We start from the raw sequence: 26381 nt of genomic DNA, 5'->3' as shown, positions 1-26381 counted from the left end.
CTTCTCAGTCCATAATCTGCCCTACCCTCCCTCACTGTGTTCTCAGCATGCTCCCAGCTCAGCTCTACATAGGGTTGCTACTCTTCTGAGGTGCTGATCTAGAAAAAATTTGGAAGAATACCAGAATCTGACATTTATCATCCATATTATACAGTAGTACAGAAGGAATGGGTCTAAATCATGGTAAGAATCTTGGCCTTTGCTCAATAATACAGTAGAGATAAAAGCTGAGCTAAGGGCTGAGGATGTTTCGTCCTTCGCTCTTTGGCTGAGACTGAGAACTGCATAATAGTGGGAATTCCCTGAATGTACCCGGATCAGTCCAGACTCCTGGGTTTATTTATCCATGCCAGCAGATGGAGACAGAGAAAGTAAAACTAGCACTGCTTTATATACACTTATGCCACCTGCAGTTCCTCAGTATTTCTCTGTCTCCAGCAGATGGTGGCTGATGCATAAACCTGCAGTTTGTGTTTTTGGTCTCATTTTTTTGTTGCTCTGAGCTAGGGGTTAGGGTTCCTCATGAAGGATCCCTATCCTGTTTGGTCAAGGCGGACGGGCTGGGGGTTGGCGACCCTTTTGTATGCCCAATCCAAGGACAGCCGTGGGGTGTACATCTGGTGGTCCAGATACCTCCCCTTTAGAGGTCACTTAGGTGGCTGGGTTTTTTTGTTTGGCTCTTTTTCCTCACTTTCCTTTTGCTTAATTTGCTGAATTGAGCTGGACAGCTATTTTCAGTGTTAGGAGCTAGAAGCTAGAGTGAGGTTGTGTTTAAATTAAGTTTGTTTAAAAAAAAAAAAAAAGTCTGTCTAAGGAGAAGAATGTAGGAGTAGCGAAGAAAGTTGGCTCCCCCCCATGTATGGTTTTGGGGTTCTTTTTTTTGGTTTTTGCTTTTTCTCAGAAATTTTTGTATTTTGCTCTGGCGGCACAATGGTGAAGGGGGTGGCCTGCTGTGTGAGTGGAGCGGCTCCTGCATGGCTGAATCGCTGCCGTCTGTGTTCGGTCTGTATCTCGGGCGGGGAGGGACCCTCTGAGCTCCCAGCACCTGCCAAGCAAAGAAAATCACGCCCGCTCCTACTACTACAGCTCTGAGCGATTCAGTCCATGTGCAGCTGCCCACTGCTGTAACTGCGGGAATGGCGGCCATTTTGGATCCCCCGGCAGTCGGGCCTGCGCTTTCAGGGTCTGGGGGGATTTCCCTCCGCCGATTTTCCCGGTCCACCCAGGTCCTATTGGGGAACAGGGGGACTCTGAGGACTACCTAGGACAAAGTTCCCTTCCTGCGGGTGCAGACAGGTTGTGGCCCCTGACTCCGTTCTCATCAGAATTTGTTCTTCTTATGCACAAAGCCTTTTTGGCACAACAAGGAGGGCTTTGTGCCCCACGGGGGGGGACAACACCCTCCCCCTTTAATTCCAGAGTCTGGATCAGGTCTGGTCAGGGCTGGGGAGTTGCCGACCACTTCGGCCGCCAGGGTTCTGCATTTGTCTGATACGGCTCCGCAGAAGGATGTCTACGACCCCGGGACAATGCTTTTGGACGATTAGTCGGTGGATCTGGGTACGATGGATACAAGCCAAGGTGATTATGTTGATTGCAGGCCGTTGGCCAAGGAGGATGACCCCAAGATACCTCCAGTTGATCTGCAGGGAGGAACTGGCACCTCTCATTCCCTAAGTTCTGGAGGAGCTGGGGCTTCATCCTCCACTTGACAACCCTTGCAAGGATAGAGCGGATCCAGTCTTGGAGGGCATGTGGAGCCCTCCTACCGGGGTTCCATATCATGAGTCCATTAAAAGGTTGGTAGACCAGGAGTGGGATAACCCGGACATGGGATTGTGAGTCGGCAGGGCTATGGACAAGCTTTATACCTTGCCGGAGCAAGCCTAGAGATATTTGCGCTCCCTAAGGTGGACGCTGCGGTCTCGGTCATCACAAAGAAGACGACCATTCCAGTTGCAGGAGTGGCAGCTCTGAAGGATATTCAGGACCACAAACTGGAGGTCCATGTCAAGCGGATTTTTGATGTCTCGGCTTTGAGTCTCCATGCGGCTGTTTGTTCCAGCTTCATGCAGAGGGTATGCTTATGCTGGGTACAGCATTCCTAGAAGGGTCAGGCATCTGGTGGTACACAAGGTGCTCAGGCGGACAGGTTGGAAGCTGCAATAGGTTTTGAGGCAGGTGCCTTGTACAATGTGGTCCGGATGTCTTTCCGCATTATGGGTGCTGCGGTTTCTGCAAGGCACGTCTTATGGCTCCATAACTGGTCGGTGAACGTTTTGTCTCAGCTGGCATCCCTGCCATTCAAAGGTCGACTCTTATTTGGTGAGGTAACACTAAGGTGACACTAAGGTGCATTGATTGCCAGAGGACAAGCTGTTTTGGGACAGTCGAAGGTCTCGGCAACTGTGGAGCACATCGGCGACACAGAGGCCTTTTTCATCTTGCAGTCAGTCTTGGGGGAAGTCCTTTCGAGGACGACATTGGCCCTTCAGAACCCCCATCACTGAAGGATCCTCAGGTCCCAAATCGACATAATGAGGCGAGGCCAGCCCAGTCTGATGTTTCTTTTATTGGGGGTCGGCTGGCTTGTTTTTACGAGGAGTGGGCTAGAATCACCCAGGATCAGTGGGTACTCAGTGTCATAAGGGACATTTACGCCTTAGAATTTGCTTGGCCTGTCTGCGACCTGTTTCTAATTTCCCCCTGCGGCTTGCTGCAGAAGCGAAGGCAAGCGGGAGATTTTGCACAGGTTGCAGCGCTTGGGGGCCATGGTTCCGGTGCCTCCGGATGAACTCTGAATGGGTCGCTATTCTATTTCCTTTGTGGTCCCATAGAAGGAGGGATCCTTTCGCCCCATTTTTTATTTGAAATGCGTGAATGTGGTGTTGAAAGTTCCCCGATTTCGCATGGAAACATTGCTGTCAGTGATAGCGGCTGTACGCACCCAGGAGTTCCTGGCATTACTGGATTTGACGGAAGCATATCTTCACATTCCAATTCACCGAGATCATCAACGCTACCTGAGGTTTATGGTCTTAGGGCAGCACTTCCAATTTTGAGTGCTCCCGTTCGGCCTGGCCTTGGCACCTCGAACCTTTACCAAAATCATGGTAGTCATAGCAGCGGCATTGCGGCATCAGGGAGTCCTCATTCATCCTTATCTCGATGACTGACTCATTTGGGTGAAGTCGGAGAGCAGTTGTTGTTCCGCCATACAGACGGTGCTTCGGGCTCTGTGGTTGCTAGGCTGGGTGGTGAATTTGGCCAAGAGCCACCTAACCCTGTCTCAAACTCTGGAGAATCTGGGAGCACATTTCGACACAAGCCAAGGCAGAGTCTTTCTGACGGAGGAGAGAATACGCAAACTACAGACTCAGGTTCAGCGATTGTCACAGTTGCGTGTCCCCAGAGCTTGGGATGTGTTACAGGTCCTCAGTTCGATGACTTTCATGCTAGATCTGGTGCCATGGGCCTTTGTTCATATGCATCCACTTTAGAGAGCTCTTCTGGCTCAGTGGAGTCCGTTGTCAGATGAGTTTCACCAGCCTGCCCCTCTCTCTCCTTCGGCCAGGGACAGTCTGTCTTGGTGGCTGCAGACACCCAAGCTCATGCGGGGGGTCACATTGGAAGTCCTGAATTGGGTAATCCTGACTACAGATGCCAGTCTCTCTGGATGGGGAGCAGTATGTCAGAGACAAGCGGCTCAGGGCACCTGGTCAGCCAAGGAGGCTTCTTGTTCTATCAATCGCTTGGAAGCCAGGACGGTGCATTTAGCATTACTTGTTTTTTGGCCTTTAGTTCAAGGGCGTTCAGTGTGAGTTCTTTCAGACAATACGATGGCCGTAGCCTACATCAACAGACAGGGGGGCACCAAGAGCCATTCAGCATCTGGTTCAAATAGCAGCGTCGCGTATTGCAGAAATCGAAAATGTTCAAGCAGATTATCTCAGTTGCACTCTCCTCAATCAGGGAGAACGGGAATTGTCGGACAGAGTGATGCAGCTCATTTGCAAGTAATGGGGCTACCCTCATGTCGATCTGATGGCAACATGCCACAATGCGAAGGCTCCTTGTTTTTTTCAGCAGACGGAGGGAGTACGGAGCAGAGGGCATAGATGCTCTGGTGTTAACTTGGCTGCAGGGAGTGCTCCTATATGTTTTCCCCCCATAGCCGCTGGTGGGAAAGGTCTTTCGACGGATAGAGAGACATCCGTGGGAGGTGGTGCTGGTAGCCCCGGAGTGGCCACGCTGCCCATGGTTCATGTATCTGGTAAACCTCATGGTAGAGGACCCATTGCGGCTCAGTCACCTCCCTTGCTTTCTGCAGCAGGGCACGTATTTTCTAACCAGGCAGATCGCTTTTGTCTAGCGGCTTGGCTTTTGAGAGGAGGAGTTTGAGGTTGAGGGGGGTACCCGGAATCGTTAGTTACTACCCTTCTCCAGTCTAGACTGAAGTCTACCTCTTTATCTTGTGTCCGCATTTGGAAAGTCTTCGAGTCCTGCTGTGTGGCTAAGGGAGTGCAGGCATTACGGGCTTCACTGTTCCACGTCTTGTCTTTCCTTCAGGAAGGCCTGGTCAAGGGCCTCTCTTTCAACTCCCTTACAGGCCGATACAGTAAAAATCGCGGGAGAGCGGGCGAGCGCCCGCTCTCCTCTGCATGCAATTCAGAAAAAAAAATTATTCAAATTAGGGCCCATGGTAAAAAAAGGTGCTAGGGACATTAGCGTGTCCCTAGGGCATCTTTTTTGACAGGAGCGGCGGCTGTCAGCGAGTTTGACAGCCGACACTCAATTTGAGTGTCCGGTTTTCAACCCACGAGCCATGGGCCGATTTTAAATTTTTTTTATTTTTGATTATTTTTAACTTTTGGGACCTCTGACTTAATATCGCCATGATATTAAGTCGGAGGGTGCACAGAAAAGCAGTTTTTACTGCTTTTCTGTGCACTTTCCCAGTGCCTGCAGAAATTACCGCCTATCTTTGGGTAGGCGCAAATTTCTGAAAGTAAAATGTGCGGCTTGGCTGCACATTTTGCTTACTGAATCGTGCAGGAATAACTAATAGGGCCAGCAACATGCATTTGCATGTTGCTGGCCCTATTAGTTTCGGGGGGGGGGGGGGGGGTGGTTGGACACGCGTTTTTCACGTGCTATTACCCCTTACTGAATAAGGGATAAAGCTAGCGTGTTGAAAACGTGCGTCCAAAAGTGGGTTAATAGTATGCTCCCCTGGATTTGGGAGATTCTGAGTCTAATGCTCGAGAGCTTAGACTGCTGGACGTCCATAGAGCATTGCTCTGCTATCTTAAAGTCACAAATGATTTTAGAAGGTTTGATCATCTTTTCATTTTTGGAGTGGTCCAAAGAAGGGGGTCTCAAGCTTCCAAGACTACTATTGCAAGATGGCTTAAGGAGGCTATTGGCTCTGCTTACATCCTTAAGGTTAAACCAGTTCCGGAAGGCTTGAGGGCCCATTCCACTCAATCTCAGGTGGCTCTTGGGCAGAGGCTCACTTAGTGTCGCCATAGGAAATTTGTAGAACGGCAACTTGGAAATCTCTCCATACCTTTGCAAGGCATTATCGGCTGGATGTGGGGGATCTAGAGTCTCGGTCTTTTGGCGAAGGTATTTTACGAGCGGGACTGTCCAGGTTCCATCCTGTGTAGGGAGCTTTGGTACATCCCAGGAGTCTGGACTGATCTGGGTACATATAGGGAAAGGAAAATTTGGTTCTTACCTGCTAATTTTCATTCCTGTAGTACCACGGATTGGTCCAGAACCCACCCAAACATTGAGAAGGATGGAGAGTCACCCACTCAACTGTGTAGATTGCAGATATTAGAAGTTTTATCAGTTTATATTAATTTTTTTTTTTTTACGGTTTTTGCATTTTTTTTGCATTTAGCTTGGGTACAAATCAGTACTGAGGAACTGCAGGTGGCATCAGTGTATATAAAGCAGTGTCAGTTTTACTTTCTCTGTCTCCATCTTCTGGCACAGATGAATAAACCCAGGAGTCTGGACTGATCCTTGGTACTACAGGAATGAAAATTAGCAGGTAAGAACCAAATTTTCCTACGTTGGAGACATGATGGTGTAAGGACCATTGGCTAAACAGGAGGATTAAACCCCCCAAAAAATTAATAATAATTTAATCTTTTGAAAGTCACAATCTGAAATTTTATTTAAAAATTGAGTAAATATTCAGCCACTAAGCGGCTAGTTAAATTAGCCAGATACCTATATCTGGCTAACTTAACTGGGATTTTCGGTGGCGTTCCTGCGCCGCTGAGTATACCCAAATAAGTTACAGTTACCCGGATATGTGGTTTCCGTATAACTTTAGACTTGCCCTATGTCACATCTAGAGTTAGCCCCAGTTAACTCCAAATATCAGAGATAGCCGGTTAACTTAACTGGCTAACACAGCTCCTCCCCGGAACGCCTGCCTCCCACCCCAGGAACACCCCTGACTTTCCTGGCTAAATTCTAGCCGGATAATTCGTTATCCGGCTAGAATTTAGCCGGGTAAGCATTTTAAAAATACTGCTAAGCCATTTAGACGAATATCTTTCCCGTTATCGGTCTAAATGGCTTTTGAATATGTACCCCTAAATGTTTTCTACCTTTATTGTTTTTTTTTTCCATAATGTTTTCTTTCCCTTTGCTCTCACAACTTTTCTCGGGTTCCTCTTTCCTTTCCTTCTATGTGTTTCTTCCTTTTTCTGTCTCTTCCTATCTTCCATCTGTCTCTCTTCTATTTCATGTCTTTTCTTGGTTCTTTCATCACTACTTGTTAGCTTTTTTTCCTACTTTCCATCTCTGTTAATATTTTACCCTTTTCTTATTCCTGTCTCCCTTGTAAATGTCTCATCACTCTCCCAAATCTCCTTCTGCCTTTGTTTCTTCTCCCCACCCCCAAAGACTCCCTTCTCTGATTCTCTCTGTCTCATTTACTGCTTTCTCTCTGTCCTTTTTGCACCCCAAGAAACCCTCTCTCTCCCCCTTTCCTCTTTCTCCATCTTATTCCCAGAACTATTTCTCTTCCCTCCACAAGCATTCCCCTTCCTTTGGTCTACTTCCTCTCATCCCCACATCTACTTCTACCACCAGGCCATTCTGAACATGGACCTAAATGAGAGGGAGAACATGCTACTCAGTCCCTAGAATGTGTCCAGCAATAAGAGCTGTATTAGAGATTACAATTCCTACCACAGAGACTGAGATGCAGAGTGTGTGTTCTGTCCCTACAGCTGTTGCTGGGCATATTCCAGGGACCACATATATGTTTGTCGTCATTAGATTATAAGCTCTACTGAACAGAGACTGTCTCATATATGTTTTCATACAGCTTTGCATATGTTGAGTAGTGCTATAAATTGATAAGTATTATTATCCCAGGACAAGCAGGATGCTAGTTCTCACAAATGGGTGATGTCATTGATGGAGCCCTATTGCGGAAAACTTTCTGTCAAAGTTTCTAGAAACGTTTGACTGGCACTCTGAGCCCACTGAGCATGCCCAGCATGCCATGATATTCTCAGCCACAGGGGTCTCCCTTCAGTCTTCGTTTTTCCACGCTGCTTTTGGCATCGTGGAGCAGGATCCTGTGTGAGTTTTCTCACATACTTTCTGACTAAAAATCAGATTTAGAAACAATTATTTCTCTCCCATATCTGGGTCTCCCGCGTTACCACCAGCCGGTGAGTAAATTTTGTCTCAATTTCATTCTTTTGAGTAAAAATATTTTTTTTCTCATTTTCATTCACGGCTGTCGAGGGAAATATGACCATGGGATTCAAAAAATGTCCCAATTGTAATCGGACCATGTCCATTATAGATCCACACCTCAAGTGTGTTCTTTTTTTAGGCCAAACACACGATGTAACATCTTATCCAAAGTGTGCTGAAATGACCGTGAAGGGTCGAAAGGCCCGACAAGAAAAAGATGGAACACTTATTCCATCTACAACTTTTACTTTCTCCATCGACGTCTACTCAGTCATCTCCAGCCGGAGTTTCAAAACGTCTAATTCTCAAAAAATGTCGTCCGGAAGGATAACATTTGTGATAAACGTCGGGGGATCGTTTATCACTGACTCCATCAGTGGCATCGACAAAGTTAGCGGCGGAACATCGACCGAAGCATCGGCATCGACATCACCACCCATCGATTCTGGAGGCTCTTCTCTCCCCAGAGAAATCGACCGTCAAACGGCCTCGCCTTCAGGAAATACCGAGGCCTTCGACGCCAAGGCGTTCACCTCCTCTCGATGTGCTGACCATCGAACCTCCACAGGGCCCTGTGGAAGGACCGATAACACCTCCACCGCCACCACGTGTAGCTGCTCTGCCTGCACCAGCTATCATGGAGGAATTGACCGGATTTATCCGTCAAGCGGTGCTCCAAGCATTACAGGATCATCGACCATCGATGCCCTCGCCGATGTCGATTCCGGTGCTCCCGCCGATGCCGGTACCTGCACCGATGCCGGTACCAATACCAAAGTCTCTGCCTACACGGTACCAAAACATCCATCGACGCCGACGCCTCTACCATCACTGATACCCGGACCAATGCCGGAACCAGTTCTGACAATACCGATGCCAGTTCCTGGGGCCCCAGAACAACCAGAATTGGTGTTATTCCAAATTCTCATGGATAAATTCTACGCAATCGTTGGTACTCTCCCACCGAAATTGATTCCATCCAAACCACATGAAGAAGTCCCTGGATGGATACCGTTTGATGATCCACAGCCAGGACCTTCAGGGCTTTTTCGACCACTGAGGTTTTCTCCCACTTCTCCTTGTAGAGAAGACCCATATGAGTCCTGGGAGGACAAGAATATGGATACTTTCTCCAAGAGCTTCATGTCTGACCCTTCTCCTCCGGAAGGTAGGAAGAAATCCCCACCAGAGGACTTGTCCTTCACTAATTTTGTTAAGGACATGGCAGACACAATACCATTTAACTTGGTATCTGAAGAGGACACCAGACAACAAACCTTGGATGTTTTACAGTTCGTGGACCCTCCAAAAGAGATCCTGACCATCCCTGTCCACGAGGTACTGTTGGAGTTATAGCATAGACTCTGGGAACATCCATGCTCAGTTCCATCTATTAACAAGAGAGTAGACACCAGTTATCTAGTCCAAAATGTTCCTGGATACCAAAAATCACAACTGCCACATCAATCAGTTGTTGTTGAGTCTGCACAGAAGAAATCCAAGAGAATAAGACCTCATTCCTCCACTCCTCCTGGGAAGGATCATAGATTTCTGGACTCCTTGGGCAGGAAAGTGTACCAGGGAGCTATGCTCAATTCAAGGACTGCGTCATATCAGCTATATATGATGCAATACCAGAGGAATCTTTGGAAACAAATGCAGGAACTTTCCAACTCCCTACCTCAGCAGTACCAAGAAGCAGCTCAGGCCATAATACACAAAGGACTTGAAGCTGGAAAGCACGAAGTCCGAGCCGCTTACGACAACTTTGAAACAGCTTCAAGAGTAGCAGCCTCAGGCATAAGTGCACGTCGCTGGGCATGGCTGAAGGTCTCTGACCTCAGGCCTGAGGTGCAGGAAAAACTGGTTGATTTGCCATGCATAGGTAACAACCTCTTTGGGTCAAAGGTATAGGATGCTGTGGCCCAACTGAAAGAACATACAGAAACCTTGCGCCAACTGTCGTCAGTTCCGCAAGATTCTGCTGCATCATCATCTCGACGTCCTCGAAGGAAGGAATCTCGAAAGCCTTTCTACAGACAGAGGCGTTATTACCCTCCAGCATCCAGGGGCAGATCTTCTCGTCCGCAGCAAAGGTCTCAACCCAGACAACCTAGAGCTGCCAGACCTCAATCTCCACCGCAGACGGGACCGGCTGCAGGCTTTTGAGGCCAACACCAGAGACCATAGCCATCTTTATAACTCAAAACCGGATCTGCCAGTAGAAGGCCGAGTTTCCTCCTTTTACAACCATTGTAACAACAGACCAATGGGTGCTCTCAATAATATCTCGAGGTTATCAACTCAATTTCCTCTCAAATTCCAAGGGATTCTCCTCCAAAACCTCTTTCACTAAATGAAAATCACATAATTCATCTACAAGCAGAATTATCCACCCTTCCCCGGACTCAGCAGGGCAGAGGATTCTACTCCCATTATTTCCTCAGTCCAAAGAAAACCAGAGGCTTACGCCCCATCCAACAAATTTCTGAAGAAAGAAAAGTTCAGGATGGTATCTCTAGACACCATGCTTCCACTTCTTCAAACAGGAGATTGGCTTTGTTCTCTGGATCTACAAGACGCTTACGCTCACATTCCAATATTCCCTCCTCATTGCAAGTATCTGCGCTTCTTGGTGGGTCATCAACATTTCCAGTACAGAGTACTAAGAACATAAGAAAATGCCATACTGGGTCAGACCAAGGGTCCATCAAGCCCAGCATCCTGTTTCCAACAGTGGCAAATCCAGGCCATAAGAACCTGGCAAGTACCCAAAAACTAAGTCTATTCCATGTTACCATTGCTAATGGCAGTGACTATTCTCTAAGGGGTAGATTTTAAGAAAGTGCGCCTTCGCGTACTTTTGTTGGCGCACCAGGTGCAAACAAAAGTACGCTTGATTTTAGTAGATACGCGCGTATCAGCTAAAATCCAGGATCGGCGCGCGCAAGGCTGCCGATGTCGTGTAGCCAGTGTGCGCCGAGCCGTGCAGCCTGCCGCCGTTCCCTCCAAGGCCGCTCTGAAATCGGAGCGGCCTCGGAGGGAACTCGCTTTCGCCCTCCCCTCACCTTCCCCTCCCTTCCTCTATCTAACCCACCCCCCCGGCCCTATCTAGACCCCCCCACCTTTGTCGGGGGATTTACGCCTCCCGGAGGGAGAAGTAAATCCCCGCGCGCCAGTGGGCCGCTAGCGCGCCGAGACGCGACCTGGGGGCGGTTCCGGAGGGCGCGGCCATGCCCCCGGGCCCGCCCCCGAAACGCCGCGCCCCGCCCCCAAAACGCCGTGCTGATCTGACACACCCCCGACACGCCCCCCTCGAAAAACCCCGGGACTTACGCGAGTCCCGGGGCTCTGCGCGCGCCGGTAGGCCTATGGAACATAGGCGCACCGGCGCACAAGGCCCTGCTCACGTAAATCCGGGCGGATTTACGCGAGCAGGGCTCTTAAAATCCTCCCCTAAGTGAATCCGCCCCTAAGTGAAGTCTCAGTCACCATTTAACAGTGACACATAGTGACTAGATTCAGGGTCCATTATTACAGGGTTTATGGTCTGGTATATGGCCCCTTGTCCAAGGACTGTCAGGGCAATAACTGGACTAAAATAAATTGGAAGGGTTCATAAAATAAGGGGAAATGTATCCCATATAGTTGAGAATGAAGGCTCATGGATCCAGATCCCAGCACTGGCTCCATTTGAACTGGAAGCCAAAGGGGTAGGAGGAAACTATTTAGTGAAACAAAAAGTATACCAGAGTGGAAAACTTGCATCAGGTGCCATTTTTGTTTTTCAGACTGTCTTTACATTGCTAAGTTTTTAATGCTATTTCTTTGATTTGAGTCTCAGGTATGGGGGATTTCTCAAAAGTTTTGCTTTTTTTCCCTGTTGATAAAATTGTTTCAGTTTTTCAAGAAAAATCTATGCATTTTTTATTTAAAAATCTGGAGCAGTTTCTCCCCTGGAGAAAAACAAAAGTGAAACTGTAGAATTTAGAATTGATTTGTATAGGGTCTTTTTAAATATGTTTAGGTTTTAATAATAGGTCAAGCTAAGAAAATACAGTACCTTTGAATAATGTAAATTAAATGATTATCATAACTGCTAAAATATTTGAGTGCTACACCATATACATAATGCTATGATTTTCCTTCAGCAAACCGCAACTGCACGATGACTGAGTTCACATGCGTGAACAATCAACCTCCCCTTCGAAGGTGTATCCCCCGAACATGGGTCTGCGATGGAGATGCTGATTGTACTGATGGATATGATGAACTTCAAAACTGTACCAGAAGATCCTGCACAGAAAATGAATTTACATGCAGTAATGGACTATGTATCCGAAATTCTTATAGGTTTGTGGAAATATGATTTAAGATTTTACTAGACTGTTCATGGAAATAAAGGTGAGCAAAAAAAAAAATAAAGTGATACTATATGGACTAATTTAATACATTTCTTTTTAGCCTTTTGGAATTAACATTCCCTTTCTCAGGTCCAAACAGAATGAGCAGGTCAGAGAAGCATCAAGCAATATATTAAGTTAGCCCAATAAAAAGGTTATCTTGTATTTTTTTGTTTGTTGACCTTTATTTCTGCACATATAAATGGACAAATATGGCAACCACACTACTTTATACTAGTCTTTTCGGTAATCAATAAGGATTTACTATGTTGCAATCAGTGTATATTTTCTCTTTTATATGGTCTGATTGATTAAAAAACAAATTTTTCTCATAAGCACAATGTAGAAATAGGCCTTTATAAGTCAGGCAAAGTGGGTTTAATTCTCCTAAACTTGGAAGACGTGCAAGTATGCAAACTATTGAGAAATATTCACCATTTGGAATATGTTCTCATGTATCCAGAAATATATGTTTGCTTGGTTTCACATGATATATTTGAGTCACTGCTGCAGGCACCTGCTGGATCCTCCAGAAACAGCAGCCTGGTGAAGCACTTTTAGCAAACAGAGTATCTTTATTATTCTTTACTTTCTGTTCCTTCTCAGATAACAGCACAATTCCACATCACTGAGGCACCAGAGTCATTCTGGACATATCAGCAGGCATTTAAATACAGGCTGGCATAAACCCTATGTGGCAACCAAAACACCCTTCTCTGTTGTCTCCTGTCAAGCTGATAGCCCAAGGCTACAGGTTCTTCAATCCCCTTATGCAGATATACCATTCTGACTTAAAATAGTACTGTTCCAATTGTCCTTTACTCCTCTGGTTGGCTGTCTGCTTCATTGACAAAGCATTGTACTGGAAGTCTCCTCCTTTATAGAGACTTTGATCTCTCTAAGTAAATCCTTAATTAGCCTCATTTGATATTTCACCATTAATATCGTGTTCTTCTGCCATAAGTTGCTTCCTCCTGACTGATTTTGCATTCAAACTCATTGGGACTGCAGTTTCCATCACTCATGTTCTCTGCCTCTCTTTTTCATAAAGCAGCCTTACCTCTTTTTTGGGGATTTGTTTTTACAGTGCCTTTTGTGCCTCTAGCTAACTATTTTCTCTCCATCTCTGGAATATTTCTGGTTTTGTGAGGTATTCTTCTTCTGTTTGCCAGGCCATCTACGTACTGTGGAGGTTGCAGTATTTCTGCATACTTTTCCTAACCGCCTTGGTGGTCGACTTCCAAAGTCACCACATTAAACCTTGAGCCTGAGCCGCTGCCAGCCTCAAGAAGCTGGCCAGGTAATTGGGAGGTTGCGGTACATCTGGATACTTTTCTCAGCTGCCAGGGCTGGATTTTGAGCTGGGCGATCTGGATAGTCACCCGGGGGACACTCTAGGAACCACCAGCATCACCAGTCTTGTGGTGGTATGGCCACAGTGAATCCCATCTTGCTGCAGCTAAAGAGAAGTCCAGTGGCTGCAACATGTGCCATCCTGACATGGCCGAAGAAAGGCCTGGGAGGGGAGCACCATCAATTGGGAGGAGGGGATGCCATCAGGTGAGGGGTGCTTTTGACCCAGGGTGCCATTTTCCCAAACCTGTCATCGCCTCAGAGGACAGTCCCCCCCCTTGGACTTCCAACAACTGGCCAGGAAGTGCACACTAGCATAACCTCACTCAGTAGATTTATCCCTCACTTTATTTCCTGTGGCTGCAGTACTTTGACTCTTCTTATTGCTAGTCTTTCCCAATCTTCTTTCCTGCTGCAATCCACTACTAGCATCGTCTACTGTCCCAATTTTCTACATTCTTTATCTCACCTACCATTATGTTTTTTTGTCCTGTCCATGGCTCTTGAGCTTCAGTTTTCTTTTTCTTATCCAGCCATTTCCATTCTCCCTGATAGCATTTCATCCTTGTCACTGTCATCATACCTCCATCTCTCTTCTTGGTATTTTCCTGCTTCTCCTTCTACTCTCAACTGGGAATATCAATCCTAATACTACTCCTCTAAGGCAACTTTCACTTCACCTATGCATATCAAACTATTCCCCTCCAATTTGTTGCCTACTCCTCTCCCCCTTTCCTCTTCTCTTTCTTATGTTCCCTGTGGAATGCCCACTCTGTGTCCAAGAAGCTTGTCTACATTCATGACTTCTTTATCTCTCATACTCTTCTTATTCTCCCCTTGACTTGGATTTGTCTTTCCTCTGAGGATTCTGTTTCAGTTGTTGATCTGTCATGGAGGTTATTTTTTCATCTTTACACCTCATGCATATCACAATGATGGTCTTGGACTGCTGCTCTTCCCCTCCTGTAGATTTCAACCCCTTCCACCTCAGTCCCACTCCTTTTCTTCCTTTGAGGCCCACTCTATTCTCCTATTCATTCCACTACCTCTCCGGGTTGTTATTTATTGACCCTTTAATAAATCCCCCTCCTCCCTCCTGTCTCACCAAACTTGATTCCAGATTTTCCTTCTTCTTGAAACATCCCCTTTCTTTATTCTTGGGGACTTTAACTTCCATGCTGATGACCTCGCTAACTCTTATGCCTTAGACTTCCTTTCCATAACCTGCTTATTTGAACTCCAGCACCCCTACTCTCCAGCATGGTCACTGCCTTGACCTAGTCATAACTGCTGACTCAGACCCCTCCACCTCTTCTCTTCTCAGACCATCATCTGATAACTTTTAAACTAAACCACCTCTCCATAGTCTTACCTAGTCACCACCAGCACTTTCAGGAATCTCCAGACTATCAACACTTGTATCCTTACTCAAGAAGAAATATAGTCCCTATGCAGTCTTACCGGCAAATCCATTCACCGTGAATAAAATATAGCCATTCATGCTCTCTTGTGTTGTGCATTGGTCTGACCTTCTATAGTCTCTAATCTTTGTGAAGACTGGTCTATCTGATACCAATATTGTATATATTGAAGGGCTCAGAATTCAGTTGACCACTAAATTGCAATAGTCCAATCATCATCCAGGTCACCTATGCAACTGGAGTTTGAGTTGTTTTGGGTGTTCTTATGTTCTTCTGTTTCCTCTTATTATATAATATTGACTTATTTATATCATTCTTTTAATCTGCTATCTAATTGTTGTTGAGATGTACATCGCTTTGGGAGATTTATTGGAATCTGTAAGCGATACATAAATGTTCTAAATAAATAAATCTTTTTCACTATTATCCTATCTCTTCTGTCCTCCACTATATTGTCTGAACCAATTGATAAGGCAGTTTCTTTTTTCAACATTATAATCTCCTCTGCTTTAGACACTTTTGCCCCTCCCCTTACCCATCCTATAAGATGCATCAAACTCCAACCATGGTTCACCCCAAGAATTTGCTTCCTGCATTCCTGTGCCTGCTTTGCAGAATGTCTCTGACTAAAATACCATGCCCATACTGACTTCATATTGTTGTGGAGCGCTAGGAGAGTGATCCCACTCCTGGGTGATGTGTGTCCTTGGGCCACGGCTCGACCCCAGAGGGTTCTGAAGAAGTGCCGCGGGAGGCGTGGCATGCCCGAGCATGGGCTGGACGGGAGCAGGGCTGGAGTGAAGACTGGCTGACAGGCCCTCCTCTGGACCTGCGCTCTTCGGAAGACCCAACAACGCAATGTTGGTCTTGTGAACAGTCCTCCGACCATTCCCAGCCCTTTCGGACCTGCCGCAGGGTACGGCACGAAGCGGCAGGCCAGATGGAGGCCAGGACAGTGAAGACTGGAACATGGATTCAGACGAGACTCAGGAACGACGTAGACTCAGGCATAGACGTGGACTCAGGACGAGGTGCAGGATCCATAGACGTGGACTCGGGCATAGATGCAGGATCCTTAGACGTGGACTCAGGCATAGATGCAGGATCCTTAGACGTGGACTCAGGACGAGGTGCAGGATGCATAGACGTGGACTCAGGACGAGGTGCAGGATGCATAGACATGGATGCAGGAACGAGGGCTGAAGGTAGACATGGGCACTGACCCTCAGGGCGCCCTACTCAGGCCACCCGCGGGACTGAGTCGCGGACCACCCTGTCCCATGGGCGCCCTACTCAGCCCTGGAAGGCTGGTCGCGGACCACGCAGAGAGCGGGAGAGCACAGGAAAGAGGAAGCAGGTTCGCTGCACTCCTGGCAGCACAAGGCGAGAATACGCTGCACTCCTGGCAGCACAAGGCAGGTTAGGCATCAGGATCAGGAACAAGGATATCAGGAACATCAGGACTGGAACACATATACTGGAATAGGAGACACACCTCAGGGCTGGAACATGGACATCAGGAACAGCAGGAACATCAGGACTGGAACACATACACTGGAATAGGAGACACACCTCTGGGCTGGAACATGGACATCAGGAACATCAGGACTGGAACAAGAGACAGACCTTGAGACTGGAACGGCAGGCAAACATCAGGACTGGAACACTGAAGACATCAGGACTGGAATGGCAGGCAGACATCAGGACTGGAACAACTTGACAAGAAGCTTCAACAGGAAACATGGAACACTGGACCTTGCAGAAGGCTGGAATACAAGGCATCTCCTGGAACGAGGAACTCAGGAGTGACCAACTCCTTGCGAAGGCAAAGATACACTGAAAGCTGAGCCCTTTAGTAGAGCTGAGGTGGACAACGCCCAGGGAGGGGTCAGCAGGGGGCCACACCTGGCTGGCCCTTGAAGAGCAGTAGAGAAGCGCGCGCTCGCGCCCTAGGAGGCTGGAGAGAAGAGCTGGAAGCTGGTGGCGTCCTCAGCCACGTGGAGGGCCCAAGGAAGCCGCGGAGCAGCCCTGGACTGGAGCTGGGTGAAGGCAGGTCACTGGAGCAGCTCCCAGCTGCACGGACAGAAGCAGAGAGAGGCAAGGCTGGCTGCGGGGGAAGGGCTGACTGCAGGAACGGCTCCATGCCGTGAGGACAGCCCCAGGAGGAGAGGAAAGACTGCAGGGAGAGTAGAGAGCTGTAGCAGGCTGCAGGCACAGTAGAGAGCAGTGCTGGCTGCAGGGAACTGTGAGAGACTGCAGGCACCGGCAGGGAGGGCTTCCCTGCTGGGCAAGGACCCGGGCTAAAGCAGGCACTGGGAGAGACGGCCTGCTCGCTGAAGGTCCCGGGATCGCAGCAGCACGTCGGGGAAAGGCAGAGACAGCAGCCGAGGAGCAGACCACATGGCAGCAGCTGTGGAAACGGCCCCAGCTGATTCAGGGAGAAAGACGCAGCGTCAGCAGCCCGGCTGGCTGTGGCTGTGAGAGGTAAGAGTCTGCACACGCTTCTTGTGGGCAGGAGCATAACACATATAGTCTAGTCTGCAACTGCATGTGCCAAGCAAGACTACTATGTCTATCTGACCAACTCTCTTGTATCTAGCCCCCCACTGTCTCTTTGCCAGCTGAAATTCCTTCCTCAAACTGTCTTTGCCTCCTTCTCCTCCTTCACTTTCTGTCCAGACTATGGTTGACTACTTCTATGGCAATGTTCACAAAATTAGTAATTTCTCAATCAGGTCACCTCTATCCCCTCCCCCCACCACCACCATTTCTCTCCCATTTTTCTTGCCCCTACTAACCTCTTCTCCTTTTCTGAAGTCACAGTGGAGAAAACTGCCCGTCTTCTCTCCTCTTCCAAATTCACTACTAATTCCTCTGTCCCCATTCCCACCCAGCTCATCAGCTATATTTCCCCTGCAGTCATTCCCTCCATCTGTCACATTCTTAATCTATCACTTTTTTTGCAACTGTTCCCGCTGCCTTCAAATATGCTATGATCACACAAGTCATCCATTCCACTCTGATTTTCATCCTCTATATTCAACAGTAACAGCTCTTGCCAAAGTCTGCAGTGACCTGTTTAGCGCCAAATCAAAGACTTTTTACTCATCATTATACTCGTTAACTTATTTGTTACTTTTGACACTGTTGATCATAATCTATTCCTTGATACTCTGTCCTCACTTAGATTTTGGGACTCTGTTCTGCATTGGATCTTTTCTTACCTCTTCCATCGCACTATTAGTGTGTCCTTTTGTGGATTATTTTTTCCACTATCCATTGGTGTGCCTCAGGGCTCTGTCCTGGGTCCTGTTCTCTTGTCTTTCTATACTTATTCCCTAGGTTCTCTGATTTTCTCCTTTGGCTTTCAGTACTATCTTTATCTGTTGATTACTTCCCTATACTAGACATTTCATCAGGAATCCAGTCCCAGATCTTGGCTTTCTTGTCTGATATTGCTTCTTGGATGTTCACGTCTACTTGAAACTTAACATGGCCAAGATAGAACTCCTTATCTTTCCCTTCAAACCCACTTCCCCTCTTCCCCCTTTCTATATTTTCTGTGGATATACTGTCATCCTCCCAGTCACTTCAGTCTGTAACCATAGGATCATTTTTTACTTCTCTTTCTCTATGCATATTTAAAATACTGTTATCATGTGTTGTTTCTTTCTCTCTAACATCATCATCTGCCCCTTTCTTTCTGAACACACTACCAGAATCCTTATACACTCTGTCATCACCATCCATTTAGACAACTGCAACCTGCTCCTCACAGGTCTCTCACTGAACTCTCTCTCTACTACAGTTTATCCAAAATTCAGCAGTGCACCTCATCTTTCGCCAGTCACTGCACCATATTACCCCTCTTCTCAAGTCATTCCATTGGCTTCCTATCCATTTCTGCATACCATTCAAAATCCTCTCACTAACCTACAAGAGCCTTTATTCTGCAGCTCTTCACTATCTCTCTTCTCTTTTGAAGCTGATTTTAAATCTTAACCCCATGATTATCCAACTTACAGCTTTATTGATTTTAACCATTTTCTTAATAAATGAAATTTCCAAAGTCTATTTTCTCTTATATGTTTATCTTGATTAGATTGTAAGATCTACTGAGAAGGGATTGCCTCCTAGGTGTTTTTAACCCCTACCCTAGGGCACATAAAATGATGGGAGGATTTTCCCTATTGGAGTAAGGGTTCATCTCCCAAATTTATTTAGTGGGTTCAAATTTGAGTCATGCAGATGGCAAAGTGGACCTAAATAGACTTAGCAGGGGTAGCTTATGATCACTGGACTGATCAGGGGGAACCACCACCATCCTCCCCTCCATGAACTCTGGCCCCCTAAAGCTGTCCCGTAGTGCTGACACCAGTAAAGCATTAAGCGGAATCACACCACTTTTAGATAAACACAAACTCTTAACTTTATTTCTGGTTATAATCCAGCCACTAGGTATAGGAATAAAATAACGTAGGCATATAAATACTGAATTCATGGGATACAACAGTCAGAGTAAATCTTCCACAAAGTATATCATATGGTACCCACAGGATGAAAGTACAAATCTCTCAGCCGTCACTTGTCCATCAAATAGATCTACCAACTCCACCTTCCAAACATTTTACAGGAATATAAAGATCGCATTCCTTACAATATAGTTCTCCCATTTTTACACCCTTAGGTACTCTCTTTTCTATCCATATTTCAGTCTAGCTTAACCACACAGGACAGATACTATACTCCCCTTAAGTTCCCATTCCTTTCAGATATCAAACTCAAATTCTTGTGGGAAATGAGGTTCACCCTGTAGGGAGGATAGCCTATGATCTCTAACTCCTCCTCCCTTTATATTTATTATTATTTACCAGCAACCCTCCTTGTTCATTGTTATAAAATTACCAACCATCTGAATAAAAACAAATCTCCTTTATTTATAGGTTACACAGGGCTAAGCTTAGTACATCATCAGGCAATACACACACAGGCAATTAGAGACACAGACAATAAGAAAGACAATAGTTACTAAAGCATATGTAACGTTTCATTGCTTATAAAATTAGCCTTAATTTCTTCTGGTCTCACCTCTCTTTAGCCGAGACTTACTTTTGAATACTAATAAGCTCTACTTTACTAATCCTGAGGTAGCAAATGGAGCCAGATTCTTACCAGGTGACAGGAAGTAGCTTCGTTCTTGGGCTGGTCAGGGGAGGTCCTCCCTTCACCGGTCTCCAGCACAGATACAGAGAGGATAATCATGGCCACCGAAGCGATAGACTGTTCACTCTCAAGTCTCTCAGACCTTGTCTCTGCAAGTCATCTTGGCCCAAGATGCATGGCAGAGCAAGGGTGGATCGCCACAGTACTCAGACGGGTTGCAGCCTCCTCTTCAGAGGGGTAACGATGACTCAGGATGGATGGCGCACGGCGGTAGGTGGCAGACCCTGAGGGCTGTTAACTTTCCCCTTATCAAGGGCGCATCTATGCATATTCAGCAGCTCATGCGTAGTCAGATGAATGCATAATTAAGGCATTTAATTAGCAGCTTCCCACTCTTCTCTCAGTTCTTTGTTCTCTCTGGAGTTCAACACGTGGTTAGTTCTGAGGAATAATAGTTTCACAAGTCTGACAGAGCTCTGATAAACTCTGACCCTGGATAGACATTAGGACCATAAAAAGAGGCCCCATTTTGGTGCCAGCTCGGCTAGCAAGGCTAATAAATTCTTTGTCTTGTCATTTACACAGCAATGAGAATGCTTTCTCATATCTGCATTTGGCTGTACATAACCAAATGCCAAAGTCCATTTTCCTCTGCATTTAGCTGTGCATAACCCAAATAGGCCAATGTCCATTTTTACTCATGTCAGAAGGTCCATCTTAGTTGCTTGGCCCTATTAGCAAGAATTGGGATGTTTCCTACACCCTCTTCATTCATCCTTCCACACAAATCTTTCCACTTCTCCCATACAGCAATGTACAGATCTCTCCAGCATCCTCCACACTGGACCTCCCTGGTGCACGCCTTATATCTGAACAACCACTTTTTTCTTCCTCCTGGCCATCTCCTCAGGGGTAGGAATACCTTCTTCCACTCCATACCTTCAGGCCTTCTCCCTAGAGGGAAAGAGCCACTGCAGGGGCCAATTTGATACTGTGGTCCCCAGGCCCACCAGCCCACAGGCTGGCTACTCCAGGCCACCACTTCCTGGAGGTCTTTCTCAAACAGACTGCAACCTAGAAAAGACTAAACTCTCTCCAAATCCTCCCAAATTTATATCTTCAGGCATATATCCCCTGGTGGGCCAGTCGCGCTAGTCACGTGGTCTGCCGAGCACGGCCGTGACAGAGCTGCGTTCGGCAGACCACGTTGTATCTCCTGGGCCGGCCTGGGCGGCGAATCCCCTGGCCCGGTGTTCATCGGGAATCTGCCGCTGTTCCCAGGACATATCATCCACCAATCACATAACCCCATACTCTTAAGGGGACCTCATTCACGACATTAAAACATCATATAGATCCTTCCCCTACTAATGCCTTCTCGTGATCATTCAGTGGTACTACACATTAAACAGTTAAACACTGTAGATGAACTTTAACTAATTGAGAATCCCGGGGTCTCCCTCACACAAAATATCTTGTATGACCGGAATGGAAAAAAGAGCATAAATCTGAGGGTATTCTCACATGTTTTTATACAGTACAGCATATGTTGAGCATTACTTTAGACATTGTAAGTAGTAGTAATAGTAGTAGTAGTTAGCATAGTCAATTTTTGAGAAGTAGCTGGATAGAAAGATCCAAGAGGCCTTAGACTGAAAAATGGCAAGCAGCAGTGAACTGGCATTGGTGGCATTACTTTCATTACAGACAGAGGTCAAGGTCCCTGATGACAATTCCTGGAGGGGCATCAGCACTGGGTACCAGAGTACTGATGCTAATTTTAGTGCATCAGGGGAGGAAATTTCACCAAAGCATAGAAGTTCATCGGTGCAAGGCCCCAACAGACAAGTTCTGCCCTCTCTGAGTACTTGTCTGTAAGCCATGTATGGTCCTAGGTATCAGCCCAGATTCAGAGTATTCCTGGGGGTACAATTATGGATCTGGGGACTTCTCTGATCAGAAATGGTCCACAGCTCTCCCCTTTGATCCTCTTTCTTCATTCCAGGAAAAGAGAATGTCTCTACAAGAGGACCTGTCCTTCTCCAATTTTGTCAAGAGAATGGCTGATACCATTTCCATTGATTTGCTGAAGGAGTAGTAGTCCAGGGCAAAGATGTTTGACATACTACAATTTGTGGATTCCCCCTAAATATATTATGGCAATATCCATATACAAATCTTCTAGGAGACACAGATGAGAATGTGGGAAAGTCCCCTCTCTGTGTACCCCAGTTAACAAGAAACCGGATGTGATATATTGTGTTCAGAAAGCTTCTGGATTTGAAAAGCAGCAACTCCCTCATCAGTCAATTGTTGAATTCACTCTCAAGAAGTCCAAGAGGTCTAGAAATCACTGCTTCGTGCCCTGTGGAAAGATTCCCACATTCTTGACTTGTTGGGAGGAAAGTTTACCTGGGAGTTATGGTCAATGCATGTATAGCTTGCTAGCACATCAACATGAGTCGGTACATGCAAAACATTCTGAAAAAGATGAAGTGCAGGACAGGGTGATTCCTCAGGAGCAGCATGACACCCTGAAATCACTGGTGCACAAGGGAAGGAGTATAAAAAACACATGGCCCGTTTGACCTTTAATGTTTTAGAGACAGCTTAAAGAATCTCTGTTGTGGCTATTGGCACTCACAGACTTGCATGGCTGGGTCCCCAGACCTACAACAAGATTTCCAGGATAGGTTCACTGATGTGCTTTTCACTAGAGAGAATATCTTTGGAGATGAGGTCAAGGAGGCAGTGGCTCACATAAAAGACCACTGTGCGATGCTTCAGATCTGGTCCACTACCACTCCAGACCTGGCCTCCTCTCTAAAAGGTATGTGAGTGGGGCGCTGAGGAGGCCTTTGTTTTCACTGAAGAGATGTTATCCTCCACCTGTCAACAGCAGAGACCTTGCTTTTTTTCCCCAGAAAGCAAAGGGCCCAAAAGCTACAGCCAGCATCCCAGCCAAATCATCGGACAGGATTTTAACTGGATTAGGGAGAACATAGCAGAGATCCCATTATACATCCTGTCAGTGGAAAGCTCAACTTTTAAGTAAACCATTGGCCCAGAATAACCTCAGACTCTGTCCTCTGCAAAATCAAAAAAAGGATACAGATTACAGCAATTGGGAATCCCACCAAATTGCTTACCAAGAAGCTTTTGGTCTGTTTCTCAACATCAGAAGATGCTTCAAAAGGAGTTCTCCCTCTTGGAGTCCGATGCATTCAAACCCGTTCAGCCGATGGAAAGAGGGCAGGGGTTTTGCTCCAAGTATTTCCTGCTCCTGAAGATAACAGGGGGACTCTGCTACATCCTAAATCTGAATTCTTTGATCAAATTTCCAGTATAGGACAAGTTCAAGATAATTTTCCCCAGCACCTTAATTTCCTTTTTGGGAAAAGGGGGCTGGCTATGCTCCCTGCATCTAAAGTATGCTTACACTCACATTGAGATTTTTTCAGGTCACAGGGAATATCTCAGATTTGCAATAGGGAAACCCTACCTTCAATATCATATTTTGCCTTTCAGTCTTGTGTCATTACCATGCGTGTTCACACAATGCCTTGCAGTGGTGGCTGTGCATCTTTGTAGAGTGGGGTTGTACATATTTCCCTATCTGAATGATTGGCTGATCAAGAGCACATCTCAAGGGAGTGCCATAGAATCAATAAGCACAATCATCGGGGTTTTGGAGTTGCTAAGGTCGTCATCAACTACCCCATCACCCAATTGGAATATTTAGGAGCTCTGCTAGACATGACTCAGATGACAGGAAAGAATCATCAATTTATATCCAAAATGGAGGGGATAAGGATAAGTCAGTACAGCAGGTTTCTACTTAGGGCATGTTGAGGTTATTGAGCCTTAAGGCTGTCGTCAATACACATCACTTCCTTGGCACATCTTCATATGAGTAGAGCTCAATGGACCCTAATATCTCATTGAACTCAGGCTGCTCATATCCACATCACCCAGCATCTCATGGACTCCTTGTACTGGTGCTGACTCAATCCATTGTAGCCAAAGGAATACCCTTCCAGATTTCTCCAGTGCAATTTATTTATTTATTTATTTATAGTATTTCTAGACCGGAGGTTCCTGTATAGAATACATATCACCCCGGTTTACAAGGAACTCAAACTATCGCTTCATTTAGCGGTTTACATTGAACAAGGTTTACATTGCAACATGTTATAACAAATTTATAATGTAGAAAACGATTACTAAAACAAGTTAACGGAACAAGGAACAGTTAAAATAGATAAATAAATAATTAAAAATAGTAGTTGTAAAATAGATAAATAAATAAACAGTTAAAAATAATAGTTGTAATATGTGAGTAAATGCATGATATAATTGTGTGGGTAAATACAATTGTCCTAACCATGGATGTATTCAACCTAGGATGGGAAGCTCACCTAGAGGGGCTTCGCACTCATGGTCCTATGGTCTGCTTAGGAAAGTCTTCATCAGATACAGTAAATTTCCTAGTGCTAAGGGCAATACGATACACTGTAGGGCTGTCAGAGATTGGTTGGTCAACAAAATTGCCCACATACAATCAGGTAGCAATGTTTTATATCTTCAAGCAGGGAGGAGCAATGTCATAACTCCGGTATCAGGAATCGTTCCAGATGTGAGACTGGGCCATTTATCAGGAATGGTCCTCAGAGCCACTTATCTGGCAGGTGAGAAGAATGTCCTAGCAGACAGACTGTGTTGAGTCCTGAAAACCCTCAAATACTCTCTGGACCGAGATGTAGCAAACCAGATATTTCATGACTGGGGGACAGCTGTGGGGTAGGTATTTACATCCCCGCTGAACAGAAAGGCCCCAGACTTCTCCAGAAGAAAAGCACAAGGCAAACTAGCCTCAGACACCTTCACCCTAGATTTGGGACAGGGTCTTCTGTATGCATATCCTCCAATTCCTCTGGTGGCAAAGACCTTGCTGAAACTCAAAAGGATAAAGAAGGGATCCTCACCGAGGTATCTTCAAACAACAAAACCTTTACTTTCAAAATCTGTGGTTTCCAACAATTGGATATAAACAGCTGTTGAAAATTAATAGATTAAAACGGATTCACAGGTTCTTCAGGATTGATTTTGTAGCAACAAAATGCTCTTCATCTAAATCTTGATAAAAATATCATAGTATCAAAAATTGTATACATTCTTCCCTAAGAAAGATGGTATTCCATTGCCCACAATTCTCATACATCTTCACCCTTGGCAAAGAATCGGTTCCAACCAACTTGGTAATCCATGATTCCTCCTAGGTGTCTCGATGGCTCTGTACAGGAGACTAGTAGTGAAATCATTGCGCAATGACCTTGTTACACACTGGCCAGATCTACAGGGAAGTAGAGAGGTTTTCCTACCCTATCTTCTAGCTCCAACTCAAAATTCAAGGCTCAAAAGGACACATTCACACTTTAAAACCATCTTATATTGACACAGGGAAACTCCCCCCTAGAGGTTATCCCTCATAACATTCCCTTAAAGAAATATGCAAACTCCCCTTAATAACCCTTTGTCATAATGCATACTCACCAAAACCCTCAAAGTAGAGGTTAAATGACATTCCCCAAGAATTTCTCTAAAGGCAACTTTCTAGTGACATGGACCTGATTTAGGGCCCCATTAACATTTATAATCATTTTTTGTTTTGTTTTTCTAGAAAAGATAGGAAATGTCCATGTTGTCTGTGCATTGGTTTTGCTAAGTTTTCAAAAAAATATTCAGTATCAAAAGTGTTAAATTGGAAATTAAGATGGCTATTTTGCAGAGCATGCGGGCACTAATAGAGTATATACACTGCAGCCAGTTTTCAAAAGGAAACCACTCACATTGTCTTCCTTTGAAAATTAACAGCTGCAAAGCATGTGTGTTAAAACCTTCTGTGTATTTGCCATCTGCTGTTTGTACATGTGGCCAAGTGGGGGCAAAATACTGCATGTACATTTCAAAACAATGTGCGCATACTATTTTACTCCTCTAGCCTTTCGGGAACACTTCTTTTTAACAAGTTAAATGTGCGCATGCTGTAGAAGCCCATGCATACTTTATCCATGCAGAGGAGGGCAATTTTCAGACAGACCAATTTGCCTGGGTACATTGCTTTGAAAATTGCCCTCTGAATACCGTATCTTGCTTTGCCCTCTATGTAAGTGTCACTGTCAGTTTGAGAATGCATCCTTTCAAACCTCCTTTTATTTTTGTCTAGCTTTTTGAAATTTGAAAACAATTGTGCAGAAGCTTACATAGTGCAGCTCGACTGATCCAATGCAGTGGCTCAGTTTCAGTG

At 45.8% G+C, this 26381-nt stretch overlaps 1 protein-coding gene across 3 annotated transcripts in view; it reads left to right on the top strand.

Moving 5' to 3' along the window:
- LRP2 (LDL receptor related protein 2) overlaps nucleotides 1–26381 on the top strand; it is a 769913-nt gene that overhangs the window by 479192 nt on the left and 264340 nt on the right. For all 3 annotated transcript variants that reach the window (XR_003857363.1, XM_029605680.1, XM_029605679.1), the window contains one exon: nucleotides 11886–12087. Coding sequence is in view for 2 of the 3 variants with exons in the window: in XM_029605680.1 (XP_029461540.1) it covers nucleotides 11886–12087 (202 nt within the window). In the remaining variant the exon portion in view is untranslated. The remainder of the gene's footprint in view (nucleotides 1–11885; nucleotides 12088–26381) is intronic.

The sequence above is a fragment of the Rhinatrema bivittatum genome, chromosome 6 (assembly GCF_901001135.1).
Source record: "Rhinatrema bivittatum chromosome 6, aRhiBiv1.1, whole genome shotgun sequence".
NCBI classification, from domain to species: domain Eukaryota; kingdom Metazoa; phylum Chordata; class Amphibia; order Gymnophiona; family Rhinatrematidae; genus Rhinatrema; species Rhinatrema bivittatum.
The sequence above is the reverse complement of the archived record's forward strand: the minus strand, read 5'-3'. Positions and strand labels throughout refer to the sequence as shown.